This window comes from Neovison vison, chromosome 7 (assembly GCF_020171115.1).
Source record: "Neovison vison isolate M4711 chromosome 7, ASM_NN_V1, whole genome shotgun sequence".
NCBI classification, from domain to species: Eukaryota; Metazoa; Chordata; class Mammalia; order Carnivora; family Mustelidae; genus Neogale; species Neogale vison.
Window position 1 is genome coordinate 98,320,497 of NC_058097.1, and position 21,617 is coordinate 98,342,113.

The window sequence follows — 21,617 nt, forward strand, 5'->3', positions numbered from 1 at the left end:
TTGCTCCCACATCAGAATTGAGAAGTTGAGACAGAAACCATATCGTCTGAAAAGCCTCAAGTGTCTTCTGTCTGGCTCTTTACAAAAAGTTTCCTAGTTTGCTCACTCTTAGTAGAGATCATTCTCCCTCATAACAAACGTAAGTTAAGCTTTCCTGGCATGTAGTGTAACACAGCGGCTAAAGGCATGCGTTTGTTGACTAAGAGAAGTAGCTAAGTCCCAGCCTGTTACTGGCTGCTAGGTGACTTTGGGTGAATTAATTAAATTCTCTAAGTTTTAACTGTCTCGGGAATAAAATAGGATAATAATTCTACTCACCTTCTGGGTTTGGGGAGAATTAAATATGCAACACACAAGAAAATTACCCCATGCATAATGGCAGTTATGCTGCTAAAAAGATATGCCTAAAATGTAAGGATGCAGGAAAGTTGAAACTAAAAAGATGATAAAAGATATACTTGAAAAATATGAGCCAAAAGAAAGCTTGGGTAGCTATATTAATGTTGAAAAAACAGACCTCAAGACAGAAAGCATCGTTAAGGAGAGCAAGGTTTACTATATGGTATAAAAAGTTTCAGTTTATGAGGAAAACACTAAAAAGTCTAAAGAATTTTATATGAAAACGTATCACATATAAAACAAAAATCTATAGATGTACAGTAAGAAATTGATAAATCTAAGACTAAAGTGGGAGATTTTCATAACATCTATCTCTCAATTAGGTCAAGCAATCAGAAATTTAGTAAAGACACAGAAGATTCAGACAATATAAAATGATTACTTAGAATGCAACAGTGCCCCACCCCCCAAAAAGAAGAAGAAAGTGAATACTCTTGCTAAGACTACATGAAATATTATTATAATTGAACATGTACTGGAACATGAAGAAAGTTCCAAGAGGTTTCAAAGAGCTATATCACAGAGAATATATTTGCTGCCAGAACCCATTAAGTTCCTCCACCAATGTGTGTTGTGTATCTGAACAAATGTAACACAAGGATACATGAAAAATGTGAATAGGCTTCTGAATCAGGAAAGAAATTGAAGCATGGTTTAAAAAAATTCTTCAGACGTCATGCCCAAATATTTTAAGGCATGTTTTATCAAACTTCTGAGGAGGAGTTAATCTTACCATTCTACAGATTCAAAAAAATGTAATATTCTATAGCATATTCCAGAAAGCCAGTATAACCTTGTCACAAAATTGCACATGTAATCACATGTAATTACATGTGATAATGACATGTACAGTACAGGGAGGTGGTATGGTTCTACTTTCCCTCTCCCCTTCCGGCTGACTGGAATGTGGACAAGACTGGGGCTTCAGTAGCCACCATGGACCTTAGCGTCAAGCCACATGTTGAGGACATGTAGTGACAATAGAAGCCGGACTGCAGGAAGGTGATGAAGCTTCCACAGCAGCGATAGTAACAGCTCCACATTATGTGTACCTCATACAAACACATTCATTCACACTGATACCTATGTGCCTATGTATACACTGATGCTTTGTTTTTTGTTATTATTTGAAGTCTAAACTCTCCCTATGGATACACAACCCAAGATAGAAAGCAGCTTCCACAGCGTTTTCCTTAGAAATATAACATACGCAAGTACCTTCTGAAGTTATTCTTTCCAAATACATACAGAAGTCTTCCTGACAAGTATTTGGTAAGTGAAATGGACAACCTCTGGATCCTTCTGAAGATGCGAGGGCACAGAAGTGACATATGTGAGTTCTATGTTGCAGAACACTCATCCTGGCAAGTACATGGGAGACAGATTCGAGAGGCTCCCAGTGGAGCCAAGGAAGAAAGCTGGTTGATGCAGGACAATGAAGGTCTGGGCAGAGGCTCCAATGCTATCCTCAAATCTCTCTTCCACGCACTTCTACAGAGAAGAGGATGCTTTGGGCATATTTCTATGAGGCACACATTTGGCAAAATTGATGAGTGGTTGGCTAGAACTGCATGAGGGAGAAAAAGGAGTAAGGAAGCTTCTTCCTTTTCTAGCATGCAAGGCAGAGTACACCTTCTAAGACAGAAACATATGAAAAGGAGCAAATTTCAGGGGGCAGTTGATAGATTCACTGTTGAAATGCTGAGATTTTAGATAAAATGGGACTTCCAATGGTTACTATGAAAACAAGTCTGGTTCACAGGTGAGGACTGAGCTCTATCTAAACACAGTGAAGATGAGACCCTAAGATTCATCCATTCATATTTACTGAGTGTGACTAAATGGTAAGTCCAATCCTTGTTCAGGGACTCTCAATGAGAAAGACAAGTACCTGCTCTTACAGACCTCAAAGAGTCTGGTGACAGAGGCACTGAATTGAACAGAATCCTGTGTTTGGTGCAAGTAACACAAAATGCAACAGGAGCACATGGAAGAGGTTTATCACTCCAGGGAAGATGTGCAAAAAAAGACTTCTTGAAAGACATCATGCTCAGAACTGAAGGATGAGTACTGCACATCACAGGGAAACAGAGCGGGGATCTCCATGTTTGAGGCTGAGGGAATGCCAAGTGCACACTGACAAGGCAAGCCAAAAGCATCTAATGCACTCAGAATCTGGAAAAGGCCATTTTCACTGGGGCTGGGTGTTCCAGTAGATGCAGATGACCTAACGGAGAAGTAATCAGCAGATGGGCTGGGTAGCACCTTTTAAGGAATGTGGACATTAGAGGAAGGGTAATGCAGACATAAGATCATTCTAATCAGGAGTGGGCCACGGACAACAGAGGCAACATGAGGACAGACCTGGCGGGGGGGGGATGCCAGCATTTTAAGAGAAGTCAGAGTAAGGGAAGTCTATGGAGGAAACGAACCTCTAGAAACCACAAATTTATGCCTGTTTGTGTTTTCATCAATTTATCATTTATACTCAGATATATCCCTGTATTAAAAAGGTGTATGACTTGGGGGCGCCTGGGTGGCTCAGTGGGTTAAAGCCTCTGTCTTCAGCTCAGGTCATGATCCCAGGGTTCAGCCCCGCATCGGGCTCTCTGCTCAGCAGGGACCCTGCTTCCCTCTCTCTCTGCCTGCCTCTCTGCCTACTTGTGATCCGTCAAATAAATAAATAAAATCTTAAAAAAAAAGGTGTATGTCTCACAATATAAAATATTAACCAAATATATCAGATTAAGGATTAATAATATTAAAATGATAAATATTCATTGGCATTTAAGCATCAATTGCTAAGGTATTAGTACAGTAATAACGCTGCTGACAATAATAATAATGAGTAATAGAGCACCTGAAACATACAGACTTTGTTTTATACCAGGAACTGTGTGAGCACTTTACATACAACTCACAGTGACCAGGAAGATCACAGACATCCAGCGATTTCAGGAAACCCACGCAAGGTCAGACTCATAATCAGCAGTAGAGCTGCGATGTGAATCCAGTCACTTTCCATTGTGTGCCACTGTCCTCCATGGACAGCATCTGGGTTACAGGACCAAAATAATGCTGGAACTACTTCTCTTTGGACAGGCAAAAGACTGCAGACCTGCCATAGCCTCAACTTATATCTAATGACTACTTCTCACCATAACAAATAGTAACTCCTCCCACAGCCCCGATACCACATGTTATAACATGATGATAAGCCACAGGGCACATCACTTCAGTGAACCTTACCTCTGACAGAAGTTTAGCACTACAGGGATTTAAACTTGATTGTGCATTGTCATTATATACTCAGTTGTTCCATTTTTATAAGAGAAGGAACAGTTCATAGAGACAATATACATTATCTAGAGGCAATCTGTTTAGTCAGAAATCGAAAAGAAAGATCTTCCCCCATATCTTCAGATAAGCAACTTTTTCTTTTTTTTTTTTAATGAAGTTGTCAGAAAATTATAAGTCATTTGCAAACTTACTGCTTTAGAAAGGTGTGGGTCACTGTAAAGATGGAGCCAGTGAGAAATCCTTGCCTTTAAAAAAAACCTTGTTTTTTTAGGGTAAGAAAATCGTTCATATTTTACATCCACATTTCGCCAATCTAAGGATCCTCAAGGAGCATGTCTGTCTCCCTCCGGCCCCTTAAGTCCTCAGGCCTGACTGAGTAATTCAACTGACAGGTTGTATCTATGCTCAGGACTCTATCACGACAAAATTTTCTAAGCAAATTTAATGTTTCACTAAAAGCATTAATATGGGTCACCATGGGGGTGGACAGAATTTGGATGGACTCCCATATAATAGTAATTTGTTTGTTTGAATTTTGAATTTCAATGGGGAGCACAATCACCTTTCCAGTGAGAAGGACCCCCAAAGGTCTTACCAAGATCTGCTCTGCTCTTCCATTCGGACCTAACACCAACAACAGGTAGCAAATGGGAAAGGAAGGACATCTAGACCAGGGTTGTGTCACCGAGCCAACAATGTGTCTAGTGCCTCCCAGCAGACAACTGCATGGACCTGGCAAAAACATTCATGAAAGTCTACAGGTCTATTTTCCCTGCATTCCACTCAGGCCTCTTTAACCTTCCACATGAATGTCTAGAAGGCTGCTGGCACCACAAACGCAACCACGGGCTTCTGTCCTTCTCCAGACCTTCTCCAATCTGTTCACACTGCTTACTTTTCCCCTCCTTGCTCTGATCCCTCCTCAGATGACCCTCCTTGTAGCTTTACTTCATTGTTCTTTGATAATCCCCTTGTCTGGCAATGTGGCTCTGATTCATTCTCCTTGTAGATTTTAGGATATGACTTCTAGCATTTGTCTTCAACCTCTCCTTTCTGTAACCAGGGAAAGCAGGAGGTAACAGGCATGTGCCTCCCTCTGCCTCCTCTAACCAGGGAAAAGGGATTAGACACATAACCCTCTTAATGAGAACACCCACCCATGTGCTTTCATCCCATCCACTTGCCCCTTACCCCACTGCTCCCCTTCATAACCCATGGTGAAAAGAGCCTATGGAATCTGGGTTAATGAGGGCAGAGAATAAACACTGCAGTTGACACTAAAAGAGATGCTGTGAAGGGAGCAGGGCCGTTTTGCCAGCTTCTGATTACTTTTTCTCCCTCAATTACAAGCCACAATCTCTATAGGAAGCTCTATAGCTATTTTTATACAGGTTTTATTGTTTTTTTTAAAATTATTATTATTTTTTCTCTCTCCCACTGGCCAGGTTCCAGCAGGAAGGCAGTGATACATGCTTGAAAGATACAGTTAAGTGTTGTTTTCCTCCTGGTAGAATGGGTTATCCTCACTCTTGGCAACTGGCAACAAGTAAGTATTTGGCATCGTCAGCCAGACTATAAATGTGTGGAAAATCAGTAACCAAAAGTATTGGGATGAGCTGTAAAAACAGTCTAAATCCTAATGAGTTCACTATAAACACAGATAATTGCCCAAGGTTCATCACGGGACATTTATAGAAAGGGAATCTTCTTCATCTGCATGGGGGTTTTAGACATAAAAGTTCTTCCCCTGTGGGGTTAGGAAACAAATGGAAAATGGGGCTTAATATATCAAGAATTAAAGATAAATTTTTTTAATCCCTTCTTGGATGGCACCTAGTTAGGATCTGAAAGACTCTTACTTTTCCTGAATTCATACATCAATTATCTGTTTTGCTATTGTGATTCTAATTTTGTTTTTCTTTTTCTTTTTTTTTTTAAGATGTTATTTATTTATTTGACAGACAGAGATCACAAGTGGGCAGAGAGGCAGCCAGAGAGAGAGGAAGGGAAGCAGGCTCCCTGCTGAGCAGAGAGCCCGACGCGGGGCTCGATTCCAGGACCCTGGGATCACGACCTGAGCTGAAGACAGAGGCTTTAACCCACTGAGCCACCCAGGCGCCCCTAATTTTGTTTTTAATAAGAAAAATGGACCATAAGCATTTTAAGTGGCACAATTAATGGCAGACGTGTGCACATATGGGAACTGGAGATTGGAGATGGGTGCTTGTTAGCAACACTCCCCACGGATCATTCCTCTGAGTGGTGTCGAGCCCAGATGACAGGTGTCCAGTCACCCCTGAAAATCTTCCCCAACTCATACCTCTCTGAAAGGAATTTCAAAGAGGGAGCAGAACCAGTAATACTGTTTTGATGTGAACTGAAGTCATTATGCCATATCCCTTGGAGGTATCTGCTCCCCTCCATTATTTCTGGCTATGAGTTTACCACAAGTCTGTAAATGGTAAGGACTGACAGAGGGCGGAGGCTCCCAGTTTCCTGGAATCATGCTGCCTATCCCAATTAGTTTCCGAGAGCAGGAAGAGAAGGAGGCAAAAAGTAAAAGAACAACAATATGAGAAGAAATACAGAACTGGAGTTGAGAACCCAAAGGGAAGAGAGGAGAGTTCTCTGGAGCATTTCATTCAGGCTTATTTACTGGGAAGTATGAGAGGCATCACTGAAGGGGATTTTATGCCTCTTCATTTGTTCCTCTTTCTGTTATGTAGATCTTGACTTTTTTTCCAGAAGGATTTAGGTCATTTATATAAAAAAAAAAAAAAGGCATGTATGCAGCAAAACCCAAAAAGTAAAAATGAAACAGCAAGATCCCTGCCCTCCCCACACAAAGATGTGTTTCCATCTGCCTTCTCTCCTTGTTCAGCATAGGGGAGCTGCATGCGTACATTATGCCAGCCCACAACGCTGTTTCCTAGGTTTTTCAAAGTATGTTATGCTATGTGTAGAATATATTTTTGTAAAAAGGGGGGGGGGGCTAAAAAAAAAAAAAAAAAAACGGGCCAAAGGAAATAAGCCAAAACAAACCAAAGTGAAGTTTTCTACTCTATGTCTTGCCAAATGTTATCTCTCCTAGGGAAAATTTACATAATGTTATAATATCAATTCAGATACTGAATACAAGATATTCAGCAACCTGTGAAATAACACTGCTAGGCTGGAAAGCACTGATGTGATAAAATATTGAACATTAAGCATTAAAGAGAAGGAGGAGGAAGTAAAACATGGTCAGTGCCAGCCACTGGTTACCCTGGATGTGAGACCAAAACTGCTATCTTTCATTATCAGTTCTCTGGAAAACACTGAGAGGGATCATTAGAATTTTTAAAATGTTAGGTTTATGTCTCCTTTGAGACACTGTGTCATCTCCGTTGATCATAAATACACCTTGTGACCAGTGGTGTTGGGAATGGCCAAAAATGCATCATAAGTATATGCAATTCTGGGCAAGAGACACAAGTAAAAAATATTTTCCTTTGAAAAGATCTATTTCAAACAGGAAAATAACCGCTGCTTATAGTACTTAAATTAATGACTTTTTCACTGAAGGAAAATGACTTCCCTTTAAGTAGATTTGAAAAGATTTTCAAGGTTTTATAATACCAAAAATACAGATTTTAAAATGCTATAAATATTTAGCTTAATTATATTCAAATCAAGAATGCTATTTTTCAGGCTTCTCCACATTTTTTCATAATAAGAAAACTGCATTTAATCAAGGGCCACCCCATAGGAGAATTTTTCATTTTGACTAGTCTATGAACTCTGAGACACTAAAATATGGTATTATTGAAAATAAAACAAAATATGGTATCATTAATTAAATATGAATTAAATGATTAGTTATTAGAGCACTAAAATTATTTGATACCAAGTATCAAGGACTTCACTTGATGAATTCATTAGTCCATTTCATGGTTATGGTATGTTTATCAGGGGTTATTATGCTACATGCAAAAGGTATAAACGTAATAAGATATAATAATTACTGGCAAAAGACCTATTTCTGGGAGAAGAAAAGATATGTAAATGTATACACAATGCAATGTGAAAATTACTATAAAAAGGATCTGTACAGAATGTTCTCCAAGTTCTTTTCCTACATGAGTCAAGAAAAGATTTAGATGTTTCACTCAAAGTGCAATCTGTTATTCCAAATGAACTCATTGTTTAGATATACTGTGTTGTCCCATACAGTAGCCATTAGGCAAATGCGGCTACTTAAATTAACCAATTAAAATTTAAATTTAAAATTCAGATCCTCAGGTTCATAAGTCACATTTTAAGTACTCATTAGTCTTAAATTTATCAACTCAAAAATCTTACTGAAGTTTTGTTCCAAATTAAAATTGTAAAAACATTAAACTATGTATCAAAGGCAAGCTTCTAGCTGTTAAGTAGAATCTTGTGTACTGTTTCCTAATGAAGCCATACCAAGTGAGTTAACTTACTTTCAGTACTGTCCTGCTTGTCCACTGCATCTTAATACCTATCAAAGTGCCCGATAGAGAAAAACTGAGCAAAAAATTTTTACTGAATGACAAATGGATAAACTAAATGAATAAATGAATGAACACCTTTGTTTTCTTCTTTGAGAGGCAGTCAAATGAAAAGAAGCAGGGAGTCACCTGGTACAGAGAATGCTGATGCCGCCTACTATCTTTCTCTGATGCCGCCTACTACCACCATTTCCAGGTTAGGAACAGACTATTGAGAATATAAAATTAAAAAAAAAAAAAACCTTATAAAAGGATGAATGGGCTTTAGAGACAATGAGTTTAACTTTCCGCCTTCTTTGTATTTCTGTCTCCCTAGAAGATGTAGACAAAAACATGGGTAGGTTCACACAGCTCCTGAACAGCAGAACAGAACTTGAATATAAGTCTTACAGAGGAAAGAAAGCATCCTTCTTTTTACTGACCGAGAATCAACATGAAAACATTACTTTATGTTATGACAGAGTGAGGCTCTTGTGTTTTATGAGATCATTATATCGCTACAGAGATTAAGATTTCAGAAGTAATTGAGGAGATCAGTGAAAATACATATTCCAAAATAAGGATTTCTGATGCATCAGAAAGCCATTTTCACTCAAGTTTGTGAAGAAATTCAGGGTCCTATTAAGGCAGTTACTTGTAACATGAAAAGTGTTTAAATAGTTTATGGTTAACAAGATCAGAGAAAAGCACCAAAATCTTATTTCTTTACACTTGGTTTTGAACATTAAAAAAAATTCTTATCTTTAATGTTGATAAGCACTTTTTTCTGCATGATGTGAAAATACGGATGACTCTTAGCCAACTATGTTTATGACAGAAAGCAATCATGTTCACAACTGAAGTTCATGCCAAAGTTGGTGACAGTGACACAAAATCTTAAGCCCAGTAAATAAGAGGAAATAAATTGGTCTTGTGATCCTAAACTTAGAAGCACAACAGTTTCAAAGGGAGAAAAAATTGTTACTATCTTTTTTGAATACTTAATTAAGGCCAAGAATATTGGGAAGCAGCATCATGCCACGGTAGGGTGAACCATCTCAACATTCCCAAATATAAAATCAGTCAGTCACCTTGATGAAAAGTAGAGCGTAGGGAGTAGAGTCAACATTGTAATAACATTGTCTGGTGACAGATGGTGACTACACTTATTGTGGTAAACACTCAGCAATGCACAGAACTGTTGAATCACTATGTTGTACACCTGAAACTCATATAACATTGTATGTCAAATACACTTCAGGAAAAAAAACTTAAATAGCCATCTTCCTGATATTTTTTCATTCATGCAATTACCACTCGGTAGAAAGGTGTCTCTTTTGCAAATGGCTTGGGTTACTATAACAGAAGGCCATAAAAAGGACTAGCTGTTCATCCTGCAGCAACTACTGGAGAAGATTAGGAAATCTGAGAGAGTGACTTGCACCAACTGGTTAAAAACTGGACAGTTATGAGGCACCTGGTTGGCTCAGCTGGTTAAATGCCCGACTCTTTATTTTGGCTCAGGTCATGATTTTAGGGTCATAAGAATAAGGCTCAGTATCTGCACTCAGTAAGGAGTCTCCTTGAGATTCTCCCACTCCCTCTTCCTTCGCCCCCCACCCTTGCGTAATTTCTAAATAAATAAATAAAATCTTTAAAAAAAGAACTTTAAAACACAACACAACAGGACAGTTACACTCCAGGGAGACAACAATGAAAAAGCAGGCTTTGTGCAGCAAGTCAGTAAGTAAGTTAAAGATGACAAGATGCCACATTAGAAGAAACAATGCTTATACCATGAAGGACTTAAACCCTAAATTTAGCCAGGAAAAAGATACTTTAAATAATGAAGTATGTATATTTATACTACACAGATCCCTGGAATGAGGTGCTGGGACGTGGCTCAGGGTTGGAGCATCTGATGTGCTATGTAAGAGTGAGGATCCTGGCAAGTACCAACTAATACAAAAGCAAGGCACCACTTTTAATCTCTGTTTGTAGGGAGGCTAACACATGAATGCCTACACCATTCTCCTTGCCAGAGACTGATTTACTCAGGCACAGAGGCAGAAAGCAAGATAGAGGTCCCACCCATATTTCTGTGAGATCAAGACATCATAAAATAAGGATTTTCTGCCCAAAGTGGTGAACTGGGCTGTGTCATTAAAAACCATCTTATCCTGATCCCAGTATATATTTCCTGGCATTATGGTTCAATCTTTTAACACATTAAGTTAACTTAATGAAGTATAGTTTTTTTTGCATTTGACATTCATATTTTACAACTGATAAACCTACATCAGCACATTATTATCACCTAAAGTCCATGGCTTACACTAGGCTTCACTCTTGGTTTTGGACATTCCATGTGTTTGAGCAAATGTATAATGATATGTCTATCGTTACAGTATCGTAGTGAATAGGTTTACTGCCTGAAAATCCTCTGGGCTCTATCTATTCATCCCTCCTTCCCCTTAACCTCTGGCAAATACTAAGCTTTTTCCTATCTTCATAGTTATGCCTTTTCCAGAACATCATACACTTGGAATCATACAGCATGTAGTCTTTTCAGATGGGCTTCCTTCACTTAGCAGGAAGATGTATTTAAGGTCCCTCCATGTTTTTTTATGCACTGATTGCTCATTTCCTTTTAGCTCCGAACAATATTTCACTATTTGGATGAACCACAGTTTATCCATTCACCTACTGAAGGGCATTTTGGTTGCTTTCCAGTTTTGGCAATTATGAATAAAGCTGCTCTAAACATCTGTGTGTGGGTTTTTTGTGTGGACGTAATTTTTCACCTCCGGTTAGTAAAATACCAAGAAGCGGGACTGCTGGATCACATGGTGAGAGCGTAGTTTTGTAAGAAACTGCCAAACTGTCTTCCAAAGGGGCTGTACCATTTTGCATTCCCACCAACAATGAATGAGAGCTCCTGTTGCTCCACATCCTCATCATCATTTGGTGCTGTCAGGGATCTGGATTTTGGCCATTCTGATAGATATGTTGTGGTATCTCACTGCTGTTTTCAGTTGTATTATGATTCAATTATCAGTGTCCTCTTGCTTAAGGATTTTTCCAAAAGTTAGAAATGTACAGAATGATCATTTCTCCAACCTAGAATATATTCTGCAGAATGCCTTGGATAATTAGCTATTGGAAAATGTTATCATGAGATATGGGTAGGTTATCATGAGATATGGTAGGACAGTGTTACTGTCCCTTATTTCCAAATGAGAATTACTGCATGCTGCAACCATGCAAAAAAAAAAATACACTGTTATTAAATTTTCTGAATGTGTTACAGAAAGGGAAATTTACCAAGAATGCTAATATAAGCAATGTACTAAGACCACCACTGTGACATTTTTTATGATATATGTACCATCTCTGAGTATAGGAAATTATGATTGGACTTTTGAAGGTAATCATATTTTCAAGACTTATCTTGCTTATTTATTGTCTTATATTTATTATCTTACCCACTTTGTAGATAGAATTCTATTCAAGGATATTCTTAAAATGTTGCCAGTTTCAATTATTCCAACTTCTGATAAAAAATCAAAGTCTTTAAGGAAAAAAGATTGAAGACAAAAACCCACAGGGGTTTTCTTGCTGTTTAAATTGTAATGTAACATGTTGCTACCATTCTAGTCACTAAATTAAAAAAAAAAAAAAACTAAAAGAAAAAAAGAATGAATATGGGAACTTCGTAAGTTATGTCTCATACTGTAAAGTCAGAGTATCTCAAAACAGGCCCACAAATGAATGGACTGTTAATAATCCAACATTCTTCACCCCGTTTTCCCAATGCATGAGTGGTACAGTGTCACTTACTGATCTCCACAGCCTGATGAAGTAAAGGTTGCTAGCGCACAAGCCCTCCCACCAAATCTGTACTGCACTGACAGGACGCTTCAAGTACTCAAGGTTACATTTCCACACGACATCTGAAACTAATGATGTACTCTATGCTGGCTAACGGAATTTAATTTAAAAAATTTCTACACTTCAAACTCAATGCTATGCTTCCAACTGCTACTTTCCCTTTCCTTTGTTTAAAATAAAATTTGAGATACACAGAATTAGACACAAAACTCAACCTGCAACTTTCTTAAGATCTTCCAAGACCTTAAATCATCATTAAGATGACCTTAAATCATCTGCACTTGAGGTAAAAGACCTGTTTACCTCCTGATCGTACTTGAAATACCATCAAGGACATTTTCATGGAATCATTTCATTTCGGCCAAGTGACAGAGCATGGTTTGCTCACCCATCACCTTGCGCGTCTGGAGCTTGTTTAATGACTGACTGTTGCCCAGTCAGGCTAAGTTCACTAATAATACGCATCGCCCACTTGCTGATCCCAGCCACACCACGGCTCCAAACACTTCGGCAAGCCGCACGCGCGACACCAGGGCCGGTGGCGGTGCACCGAGAGCAGCGCTCGGCCGCGCAGCGCGGACTTACCCCGGTCCGTGTCGTACAGGAAGACGAAGCAGTTCCACTCGTAGTGGTCCAGCAGGCTCAGGAGCGCGCCCCGCAGGGACGGCCGCAGCTGCAGCACGAACTGGCTCTCGCCCTCCGTGGGGAAACTGGGCGTGATGAGGGAGATGTGTAAGGCGCTGCAGAATGAGGTCAAGGTATGTACCGACCTCTTATCATAGAGTCCGAAAATCGCAAAAACTCCTCTCGAGTACTGGGAACAGACTGAAAAGAAAAGAAAAAAAACACACAACTGTGAGCACACTCTCAACCTGTTGACTTCCACATCAACCGTCTATGAGGCTAAAAGAAGTCTGAATCATGCGGACATCTGGGAATGTCACGTCAGGAAGGAGTAAAACTGAAGCGTGTAATTAATTCTGTCCTCAACGAAGGCGTCCTTCCTCAAGGAGCCAATCTGCACTTCCGGCGCAACGTGGCGCCGCAGGAAGAGCCCGCGCTCGCCCCGCCCCTCGCGCCGACACCGGCCTGGACAGCCGCTCCTCCGAGAGGAGAACCGAGAGCCGCGGAGCCCCTCCCGCCCAGAAGCCAGAAAGACCCCAGGCAGAGAGGGACAGAGAGAAGGCGCTGACACGGGGAAGCCCCGGCTGTGCGAGCACGGAGGGACCCAGAGCCGACCTGTGTGCCCTGCGCGGCGCGGACAGGCGGCCGGGTGTGAAGGAGCAACCGGCACAGAAAGGCCTCAGCCCTAGAACCCTGCCAAGCAGCGGGGGAGCGGCTGGAACCTCTCCAGCTCCAGAGGCTGGCGAGCGCCACTGTTTACACTGGCGTCCACCTGGCGAGCGCCTGGTGCTGACGGGAACCGGGTTCCGGCGCCGCGGCCAGCCTGCTGCCTCCGCGAGCCCTGGCTCTAGCCCCAGATGCCCTCGGGCACAGGAAAACAACCCGCAGTTTAAAAGAGCAACTAGCATACAAACGACCCAGCCTTAGAGCTCCACTGAACAGCGGGGGAAGCTGCCGGAACAACCCTGAGACCGAGGCCTGCCAGCCCCACGCTTTCCGTTCCCCCGCCACCTCGATCCCACCGGGCAGGGTCGGCGCCGCTGGGCTGGCCTGCCGCCGCACTGTGCCCCGCGCCCCCAGCCCACCCCGTCCCCAGGAGTCTCACCAACGAGGGCCCAGCGTGGTGCACCGCGAGGCACCCCCAGCCAGCGGGATAAGGTGAAAAAGGCGCCCAGCACTCCTCGAGCTCCGGACACCTGCGGGCTCGTGCTTCCGGCCTCACCAGGGCATGCCCTACGCCGCCCTACGCCGCCCTAACCCGCTTCACCAGCTTCAGGTTCTACAGTACCCCCCGGGGCACCCTCAGTGCAGAGAGCCAGGGGACCACCGCAGCCAGTGCCCACTTCACCTGCAGCCATCCCACCGAGGACCCCCAACACACACAGTCTACACTGGGGACGACCTTCCATGGGATCACTCCTTCAACTTCAGAAAAGGTAGTCATTCGCCCAGCTCACAGAAACAAACACATGAAGTCGAACGAAAAGAGAAGACAGAGGAATATGCTCCAAATGAAAGAACAAGAACTAAAATAAAATGGAGATAAATCTACCTAAATTCGTTACTTTGTGGCTTTTTTGTTTTTTGCAGTTGCAGTTGTCATTTTTTTCCCCCTCACAACCTTAGAATTCTCTAGAACCACGTGTGAACACAAGTTACGCTCTCTGGAAAATCACTACTGGGGTGTCCTGGATACTTGGCGGTATTGTGGCGAGCTGTGCAGCTTATAAGTAGGCTATAAAGTGAAGACAAGATAATTTCAAAACCCAACAGAACCAAGTCCTCTTGCAGTAAGAACCTGCAGTGAACAGGTGCACAGCCTCCTTCTCTTTCCTGTCTATGCTCCTAGTTGTTGCAAAGACAATGAGACAAATACACAAAGAGAAACAAACACACACACACGAACACCTCTTCTCAAGATTCTTTCCTAGCATCATTTTGATCCCTTCTTCAGCATGACTGAATCCTAGTCCAAACTTGGGTAACTTTTTCTAATTTACCTTTTAAAGGATACAGGCTTGCATTAAAAAAAATACTTTTTCTGTTTAAGAAGGAAAGCATCACAGAATTCCAAATTCTTACAGTTTACCACATATGGTGAAAGGTCCCATTTTTCTTTGTCTTATACCGCTAGTTTAAAATGTCCTTAATTCTCTAAAATGTTGATGTTTTCTGATTTTGGTTACTACTTTTAAGTGCTAAGTTTATAAAGAAGCCGAGGATATTAGATAATCTAGAGGTATTAGGAGTAGTTCATTGTAATACAAAGAAATTAGATTTTGCTTTGTTGAAGCAATAATAGGCTCTTGGAAAAAAATTAATTATCCTAATAACATTTATACCCATATTCTACAATATCCAGGTTTTAGGAAATTATGAGGCATAATTAAATAAGATAAATTAATAAAACCTGGCAGTGTTTCTTCTGTTCTTGTTTATTATACCTCTGAAATTAGGGATAGATTCTGAGCAATATAACTATAGCAGAAGGTACTAATTAACAGAAAAGGGATGCTTCTGGTCTTTTGTAGATAATATGTTCTAAGAGATCTTGTATAAGTTCTGGAAAAAGTAACACCTAACTAAGGAACCAGCATCTATATTCAAATGGACAAGACTAGGACAGACTAGACTTTAAAATAGAAGGGAATGACTGCAAACTCAGCTAAACAGTTTAAATCCTAGTGCTTTTACTTGTTAGCCAGGTGACCTTGGCTAAGTTATTTAACCTTAATTGTCTCAATTATAAATACATAATATGCCAAAGATTAAATAAGATAATGCACACAAAACCATGACCCTATACAGGAGATAATTAGTAAGTGGTAGATTTTTTTTTTAAATATTTTATTCACTTGAGAGAGAGACAGAGATAGGGAGAGAGAGCACAAGCAGGGAGTAGATGGAGAAGCAGGCTCCCCACTGAGCAGGGAGCCCAATGTGGGGCTCGATCCCAGGGCCCTGAGATCATGACCTGAGCTGAAGGCAGATGCTCAACTGACTGAGCCACCCAGGTGCCCTGTAAGTAGATTTTATAAAGAAATTCCATGAAGGAAAAACATCCAATTCTAATTCTATGCTCGCCCAGGAACTACAATTTGATCACCTAAGTAATCTGACCAACTGGAGGGGCACCTGGGTGGCTCAGTGGGTTAAACCACTGTCTTCAGCTCAGGTCATGATCTCAGGGTCCTGGGATCGAGCCCCGCGTCGGGCTCTCTGCTCAGCGGGGAGCCTGCTTCCTCCTCTCTCTCTGCCTGCCTCTCTGCCTGCTTGTGATCTCCGTCTGTCAAATAAATAGATAAAATCTTTAAAAAAAAAAAAAATCTGACCAACTGGAAGACTTGTTCTGACGGTGTGACTGGCTGAAATTTTCTTTTAAGGTATAAGAAACAGCATGATGTAACATTTGGGTACCTGGTGTTTCAATTCAATTAATTTCCATAATTTAAGAGAACTTCTCCAATAAATCAAGTTGCTGGATCAGCTGTTAACCTTGCGAAAGTTCCACCAAGGCTTTAGATGTATTTATGTAAGTGCTGTACATTTAGTGTATAACTAGGAGTCCCTTGGCTCCCTTATAAAGTTTTCATATTGTCCTGTTCCCTTGATTTCCATACAAGTTGAGGGCCCACTCTTAATCTTTAGTCAGCAAATAATCTGGTTCAAATAATTTTTGTTTCACTTTATTGAAAAAAGTTTAAGAGCTTTAGAACTCAAAACTAAGATACTGGCTTTCAGTTTGGTGCTGAACATACACACAGATTTTAGTGGTTATTCAAGAAACTGTTAAGCAAACAGCGGGCACCTGGGTGGCAGTTAGTTGGGTGTCTGACTGTGGCTTAAGGCTTCAGTCGTGGGATTGAGCCCCTTATTGGGCTCTGGGCTCAGCAGAGAGTCTGCTGGAGTTTCTCTCTCCCTCTCCCTTTGTCCCTCCCCCCAGGATGAGCACCTACTCTTTTTAAAATAAATAAATAAATCTTTAAAAAAGAAGAGAAAATGTAAGCAAGTCATGTACTTTAAGACAGTTATACATATAATGTACTATATGCATGTATAATTATAGTATTACATAGTATAATTAATGTAAATACTTAATTCTTTGTTATTGCATTTTAAAACCATACCTTTGTCAAGTTTTGGTTTCCAAACTCCATTTCGAGGAACCCCACAAGTTTCCTAAGAGGACTTCATTAGCTTTGCAGGAGAACCTTTGATGAGACAGGAAAGGGTGGCACCCCTTTCCCCCCAAAAAGCTGAACAGCACTTATGATTTCCTCTATTTCAAATACTGAGCTGCTTCCAACATCACATTTTATGTGCAAATAGTATTATGCTATTTAAGAAGGCCCAAAACAACTAATATACTCTATACAAAGTTCCTTGATTATTTTTTCTTTCCTACTGTGTTCTTTTCAATGTAATCATTATGACTTTCCACTACTCTGGTGCTTGCCATAGCATTTTAACTTAATTTATTCCACTTGTTCCTCAATAAACAGTATTTTCTGATATTTAATCATCTTCTGTCTGCTTTCTTCATTTGCATCATCATAAATATCCATCTAACTGCTCTTTTTCACAGCAACTTGTCATTCTCCTAATACACTTTCTAGAGCTTTTGTCTGTCCCTAAGTCTTTCTGCATGAGATTCTTGACAAGTGTCCTGTTGAAACCTTGTGAATGAACACCATGAACAAAAGAGTCGAGGGCAGCCCAGCAGACCAACCTTTCTAAGCATCGCCGTTTGCTGCCTTCACCATCCATGAAGTTGGTCTTGGTCAAGAAGGTTGACTTGGGGCGCCTGGGTGGCTCAGTAGGTCAGAGCCTCTGCTTTCGGCTGAGTTCATGGTCCCAGGGTCCTGGGATGGAGCCCTGCATTGGGCTCCCTGCTCGGTGGGCAGCCTGCTTCCCCCCCTCCCCCACCTGCCTGCCTCTCTGCATACTTGAGGTCTCTCTCTGTCAAATAAATGAATAAAATCTTTTTTTAAATAAAGGTAGAGTCAATGGAGTTGACAGTTCTACATCTGAACTCTGTTCCACTGAGATAACACCCTGAGTATGTGACAGTTCACATGGATTATTTGAGGACATATAAAAAAAAGAAAAAAAAAAGTCTTAGACTAATAACTTTGCTTTTGGCTGTATTTTGTCACTCACATTTTAGTTTCCCTTTGCAAATGTCCAGGTTTAATAGTACTAATTTGATTATTATTATTTTTTTTGGTCTGTTTAATCTAGAATTATATGCTTGGTAGGTGAGGGTTATTGGGTTTCCTATGTATGTGGATAGATGGTCAATCAAATGTTCAATATTATCTCTATGTGATCCCTTAGATAGTATTTCATTTGATCAATAGATATCAATTTTAAAAGATAATTATTTCCAGATTTAGTATTAGAATCTAGCTTTTGCAAACACTCAAATCAAAATTCACTTGATTATGTCTTATGACGTCTATTGTTGCTTAGTATACAGATAATTATTCAAACAATGGAACTTCTTGAACTATCTGTATGCATACACAAATTAATGAAAATAAAATAAGGTAAGTATCAATGTGTTCAGAAATGCATACATAAGAGGGGAGCAAGCTGAATTTTAATGTAATGGTTAGTCACTAAAGAGATGTGATGGTATTAGATAGATACATATTTTGGGATACAAACACTAATCAGGATAAGACTTCCAAGGAAATAATCCAATCAAAATTTTAAGCACATATTCTATATTCTGCTTCACTAATGAGATCACTAAGATCAAGTTATTATGTAAATAACACATAATATAAACACATCGTAATAATTCATTCATCTTTTACCTGATGGTGCCAATTAATTAGATCTGTCTTTTCATCAGGTAGTCACCCCATTCTGTTCCAGATGCCACACTCCAGATGCCAAGCCAAGTCAATCTGTCATATAATTTGTGATGATTTATAGCCCTCCATCACATGTAAATCAAATGACGTGGTCTTAGCTCAGTGTTTCTCAAGTCATGGGACATAAATCCAAGTGATATGCTGAATTTCACCGACCACCGCTGCGCGTGTAGGAAGAGCACAGGCCAGCGATCCATCGGATGCTCTTCCCTTTCTCCTGCCTCTGCAGGCTTCCTCCGCCCTATACGACTTCCGAAAATAAGCCCAGCTGTCCTTCATTTTATCAAACAACCTTCTACACCTACCGCTTCTTACCCTCCTATCCTTCTCCAGGCACTTTTGTTGATAAGGTTTTCTACTTAAACTGTTTTCCAACTCATTTGATTTGACTCGTCTACTTCCCAGCCACCAGAACCACTTTCATCAAGTGTGCTGATGACCAACTACATCCTAAATCCGACATCCTTAAACTCCCATCTTACTGGAGTTCTCTGCTGGGTTTGGAACTTTAGATGTCTGCTGGGCTGCAAACCCAACCACTTCCTATTTCTACTATGCCACTCCAGGTACTTCTGTTAATAACCTAACCCTGGGGCACCTGGGTGACTCAGTGGGTTAAACCTCTGCCTTCAGCTCAGATCATGATCTCAGGGTCCTGGGATCGAACCCCACATCGGGCTCTCTGCTCATCGGGGAGCCTGTTTCCTGCACCCCGCCCCCGCCTGCCTTCCTCTCTGTCTACTTGTGATCTCTCTGTCTCTCTCTGTTAAATAAATCAATAAAATATTAAAAAAAAATAACCTAGCCCTGTGAGGGTGCCTGCCAGATCAGTCATAGAGCATGGGACTCTCAACCTCAGGGTCATGAGTCTAAGCCCCATGTTGGATGTGTAGCGTACAAAAAACCCCCAAAACTATATATCTATATATCTATCTATCTCCAGCTTTGTAGATATTTGAATTTGCATGATTAAGCTATCCATTTTTCAATGTAAACAGAACTGTTTACTGGTTTGGGTAAACTGCATAAAGCAGTGTAAAAAGTGTTTGTTGGTGTTTAATCAATCTGTAGTAGAAAGAATGTACTGCAAAAAAAAAAAAGGTGGATTTAACACTACCACTCATCGTTTCATTCAACAAATGCTTATATGCTGCCTAATTTATTACAGCCAATGTGTTAAGCATTTCTAACAAAATACAATTAATACCGTGTTTTCCACTGAGAAGAGGTTCACATTCTAAGTAGCCAGATACAATTTGATGCTTCAAGATAGTGAACACAGTAAGTGATAGGCAGAGGTTATGAGGAAGCACAGAGGAGTCCTTAGCTTAGCCCATAGGCCATAGGGCTATGGATTGAAGGAAATGTTACTTGTCTATGGAGGTTAGGTTTGAATAGTGCTTAAAGATATAGAAACCAACAAGCAGGTTACCAATATTTCTATTTCTGATTAAAGATCATATTTAAACCACAACAGAGTCAAATAATATCTAGAAATGTTAGGGAAACAAATATATGCCAGTTGCTTGCATATAAACGTAGTGGTGGGAGCACACAGAGTCACTATATGGCATTTGGTTATTAGGTGCTTTAAAAAAAACAAAAACCTATCACCAAAACATCAAAATGCTATGCCCTGTGCAAACATGTACTACAGAGATCCTGTTATTGGATGTACCAATTTCTTTAAAATTTTTTTGAATATTTTATCTATTTGAAGAGTCCCTGAAAGCTTGTGAACCAGAGGAGGGACAGAGGGAGAGGGAGAAGCAGACTCCCCACTGAGCAAGGAGCCAAATGCAGGACTCCATCCGAGGACCCTGAGATCATGACCTGAGCCAAAGGCAGACGCTTAACAGTCTGAGCTACCCAAATGCCCCTGGACATACCAAGTTCTAAAAGGTAATCCTAGAATATAAGTAATAAATCTTTATTTTATTACTTTTAAAAAATATTTTATTCATTTATTTTATTATTTTAAAAAAATCTTTTATTTTATTAAGTTATTTAATAAATAAATATAAGTAATAAATCTTCACGATCCTAGTAACAATTGGATTAGATACCAAAAAGATGTAGTCTTCATTAATGATGTAATGCTAAATTTGTCTTCAAGGAAACATGACTACAGAGTGACATATATTTATCGTCTATCTGAGTGAGAGATAAGAGACAGAGAGAGGATAGGACAAATACGAGCATGTTTACTGGTTGAGAAATGGAGCCATCAGAGAAGGAGAAAGGATACAGAAGAGAAAGGGGTAATAATTAAAGAAGGTCCAGAAAGACAGAATGTATTGGGCCAAGGGCACATACAAAGCTGGCCTTGAATGAGATGATCAGGTGTAGGGAAGGTACTTCATTCCACGGAGTTCACAGGTTAAAAGATAAGCTGGGATGTGTGTGGTTGATAGTTTCCTACTTGCATCAATATGAGAGGCAAGGTTGCAACAGTGAGATTCCAGAAAGCTGTCGTAAAGTGGCACACATTACAAATAATTGCAGAGGGTAGGAGAGGAAACCAAGAGCACATAAAATATCTTACAAACCACCTGGTAATAAGGAACCCTTCCTATTTTAGCCACAACAATATCCAACCTAACACACAGAACACAGCACGTGGGCCATGGTAAGTGCCCTGTAAGACCTTACTGAGTGGAATGACAAAACAAAGTGAAAGATTTAATGAATATTAAATTAATGACAGAAGAAAAATATGGAAATATGGAAATATGCATTAGTGGTGGCAACAATTTAGAAATTCATGATTTCCTTCAGGCACAGCATGAGAAAAGTAACCAAAGGGAATAATAATGAGGAGTTTACAACTTTACTCGTTGAAGCAAAATCTTCTCTTGGCTTACCCAACAGCACCCTTTCCTGCATTTCCTCTTATTTGAATGCTTGTTCTCAGTTTCCTGGCTTGCATCTCCCTGTCTGACCAATCTTTAAGTAATGAAAGAGCACTTCTTCTACACTCTTTAGATACTGTCATCTATTTCTAGGGCTTCAAATATCATTCATGCGT

At 40.3% G+C, this 21,617-nt stretch overlaps 1 protein-coding gene across 10 annotated transcripts in view; it reads right to left on the reverse strand.

The window, feature by feature from the left end:
* GRIA4 (glutamate ionotropic receptor AMPA type subunit 4) overlaps positions 1–21,617 on the reverse strand; it is a 407,250-nt gene that overhangs the window by 252,514 nt on the left and 133,119 nt on the right. For all 10 annotated transcript variants that reach the window (XM_044257740.1, XM_044257741.1, XM_044257742.1 and 7 more), the window contains exon 4: positions 12,669–12,908. In XM_044257740.1, coding sequence (XP_044113675.1) covers positions 12,669–12,908 — 240 coding nt within the window. The remainder of the gene's footprint in view (positions 1–12,668; positions 12,909–21,617) is intronic.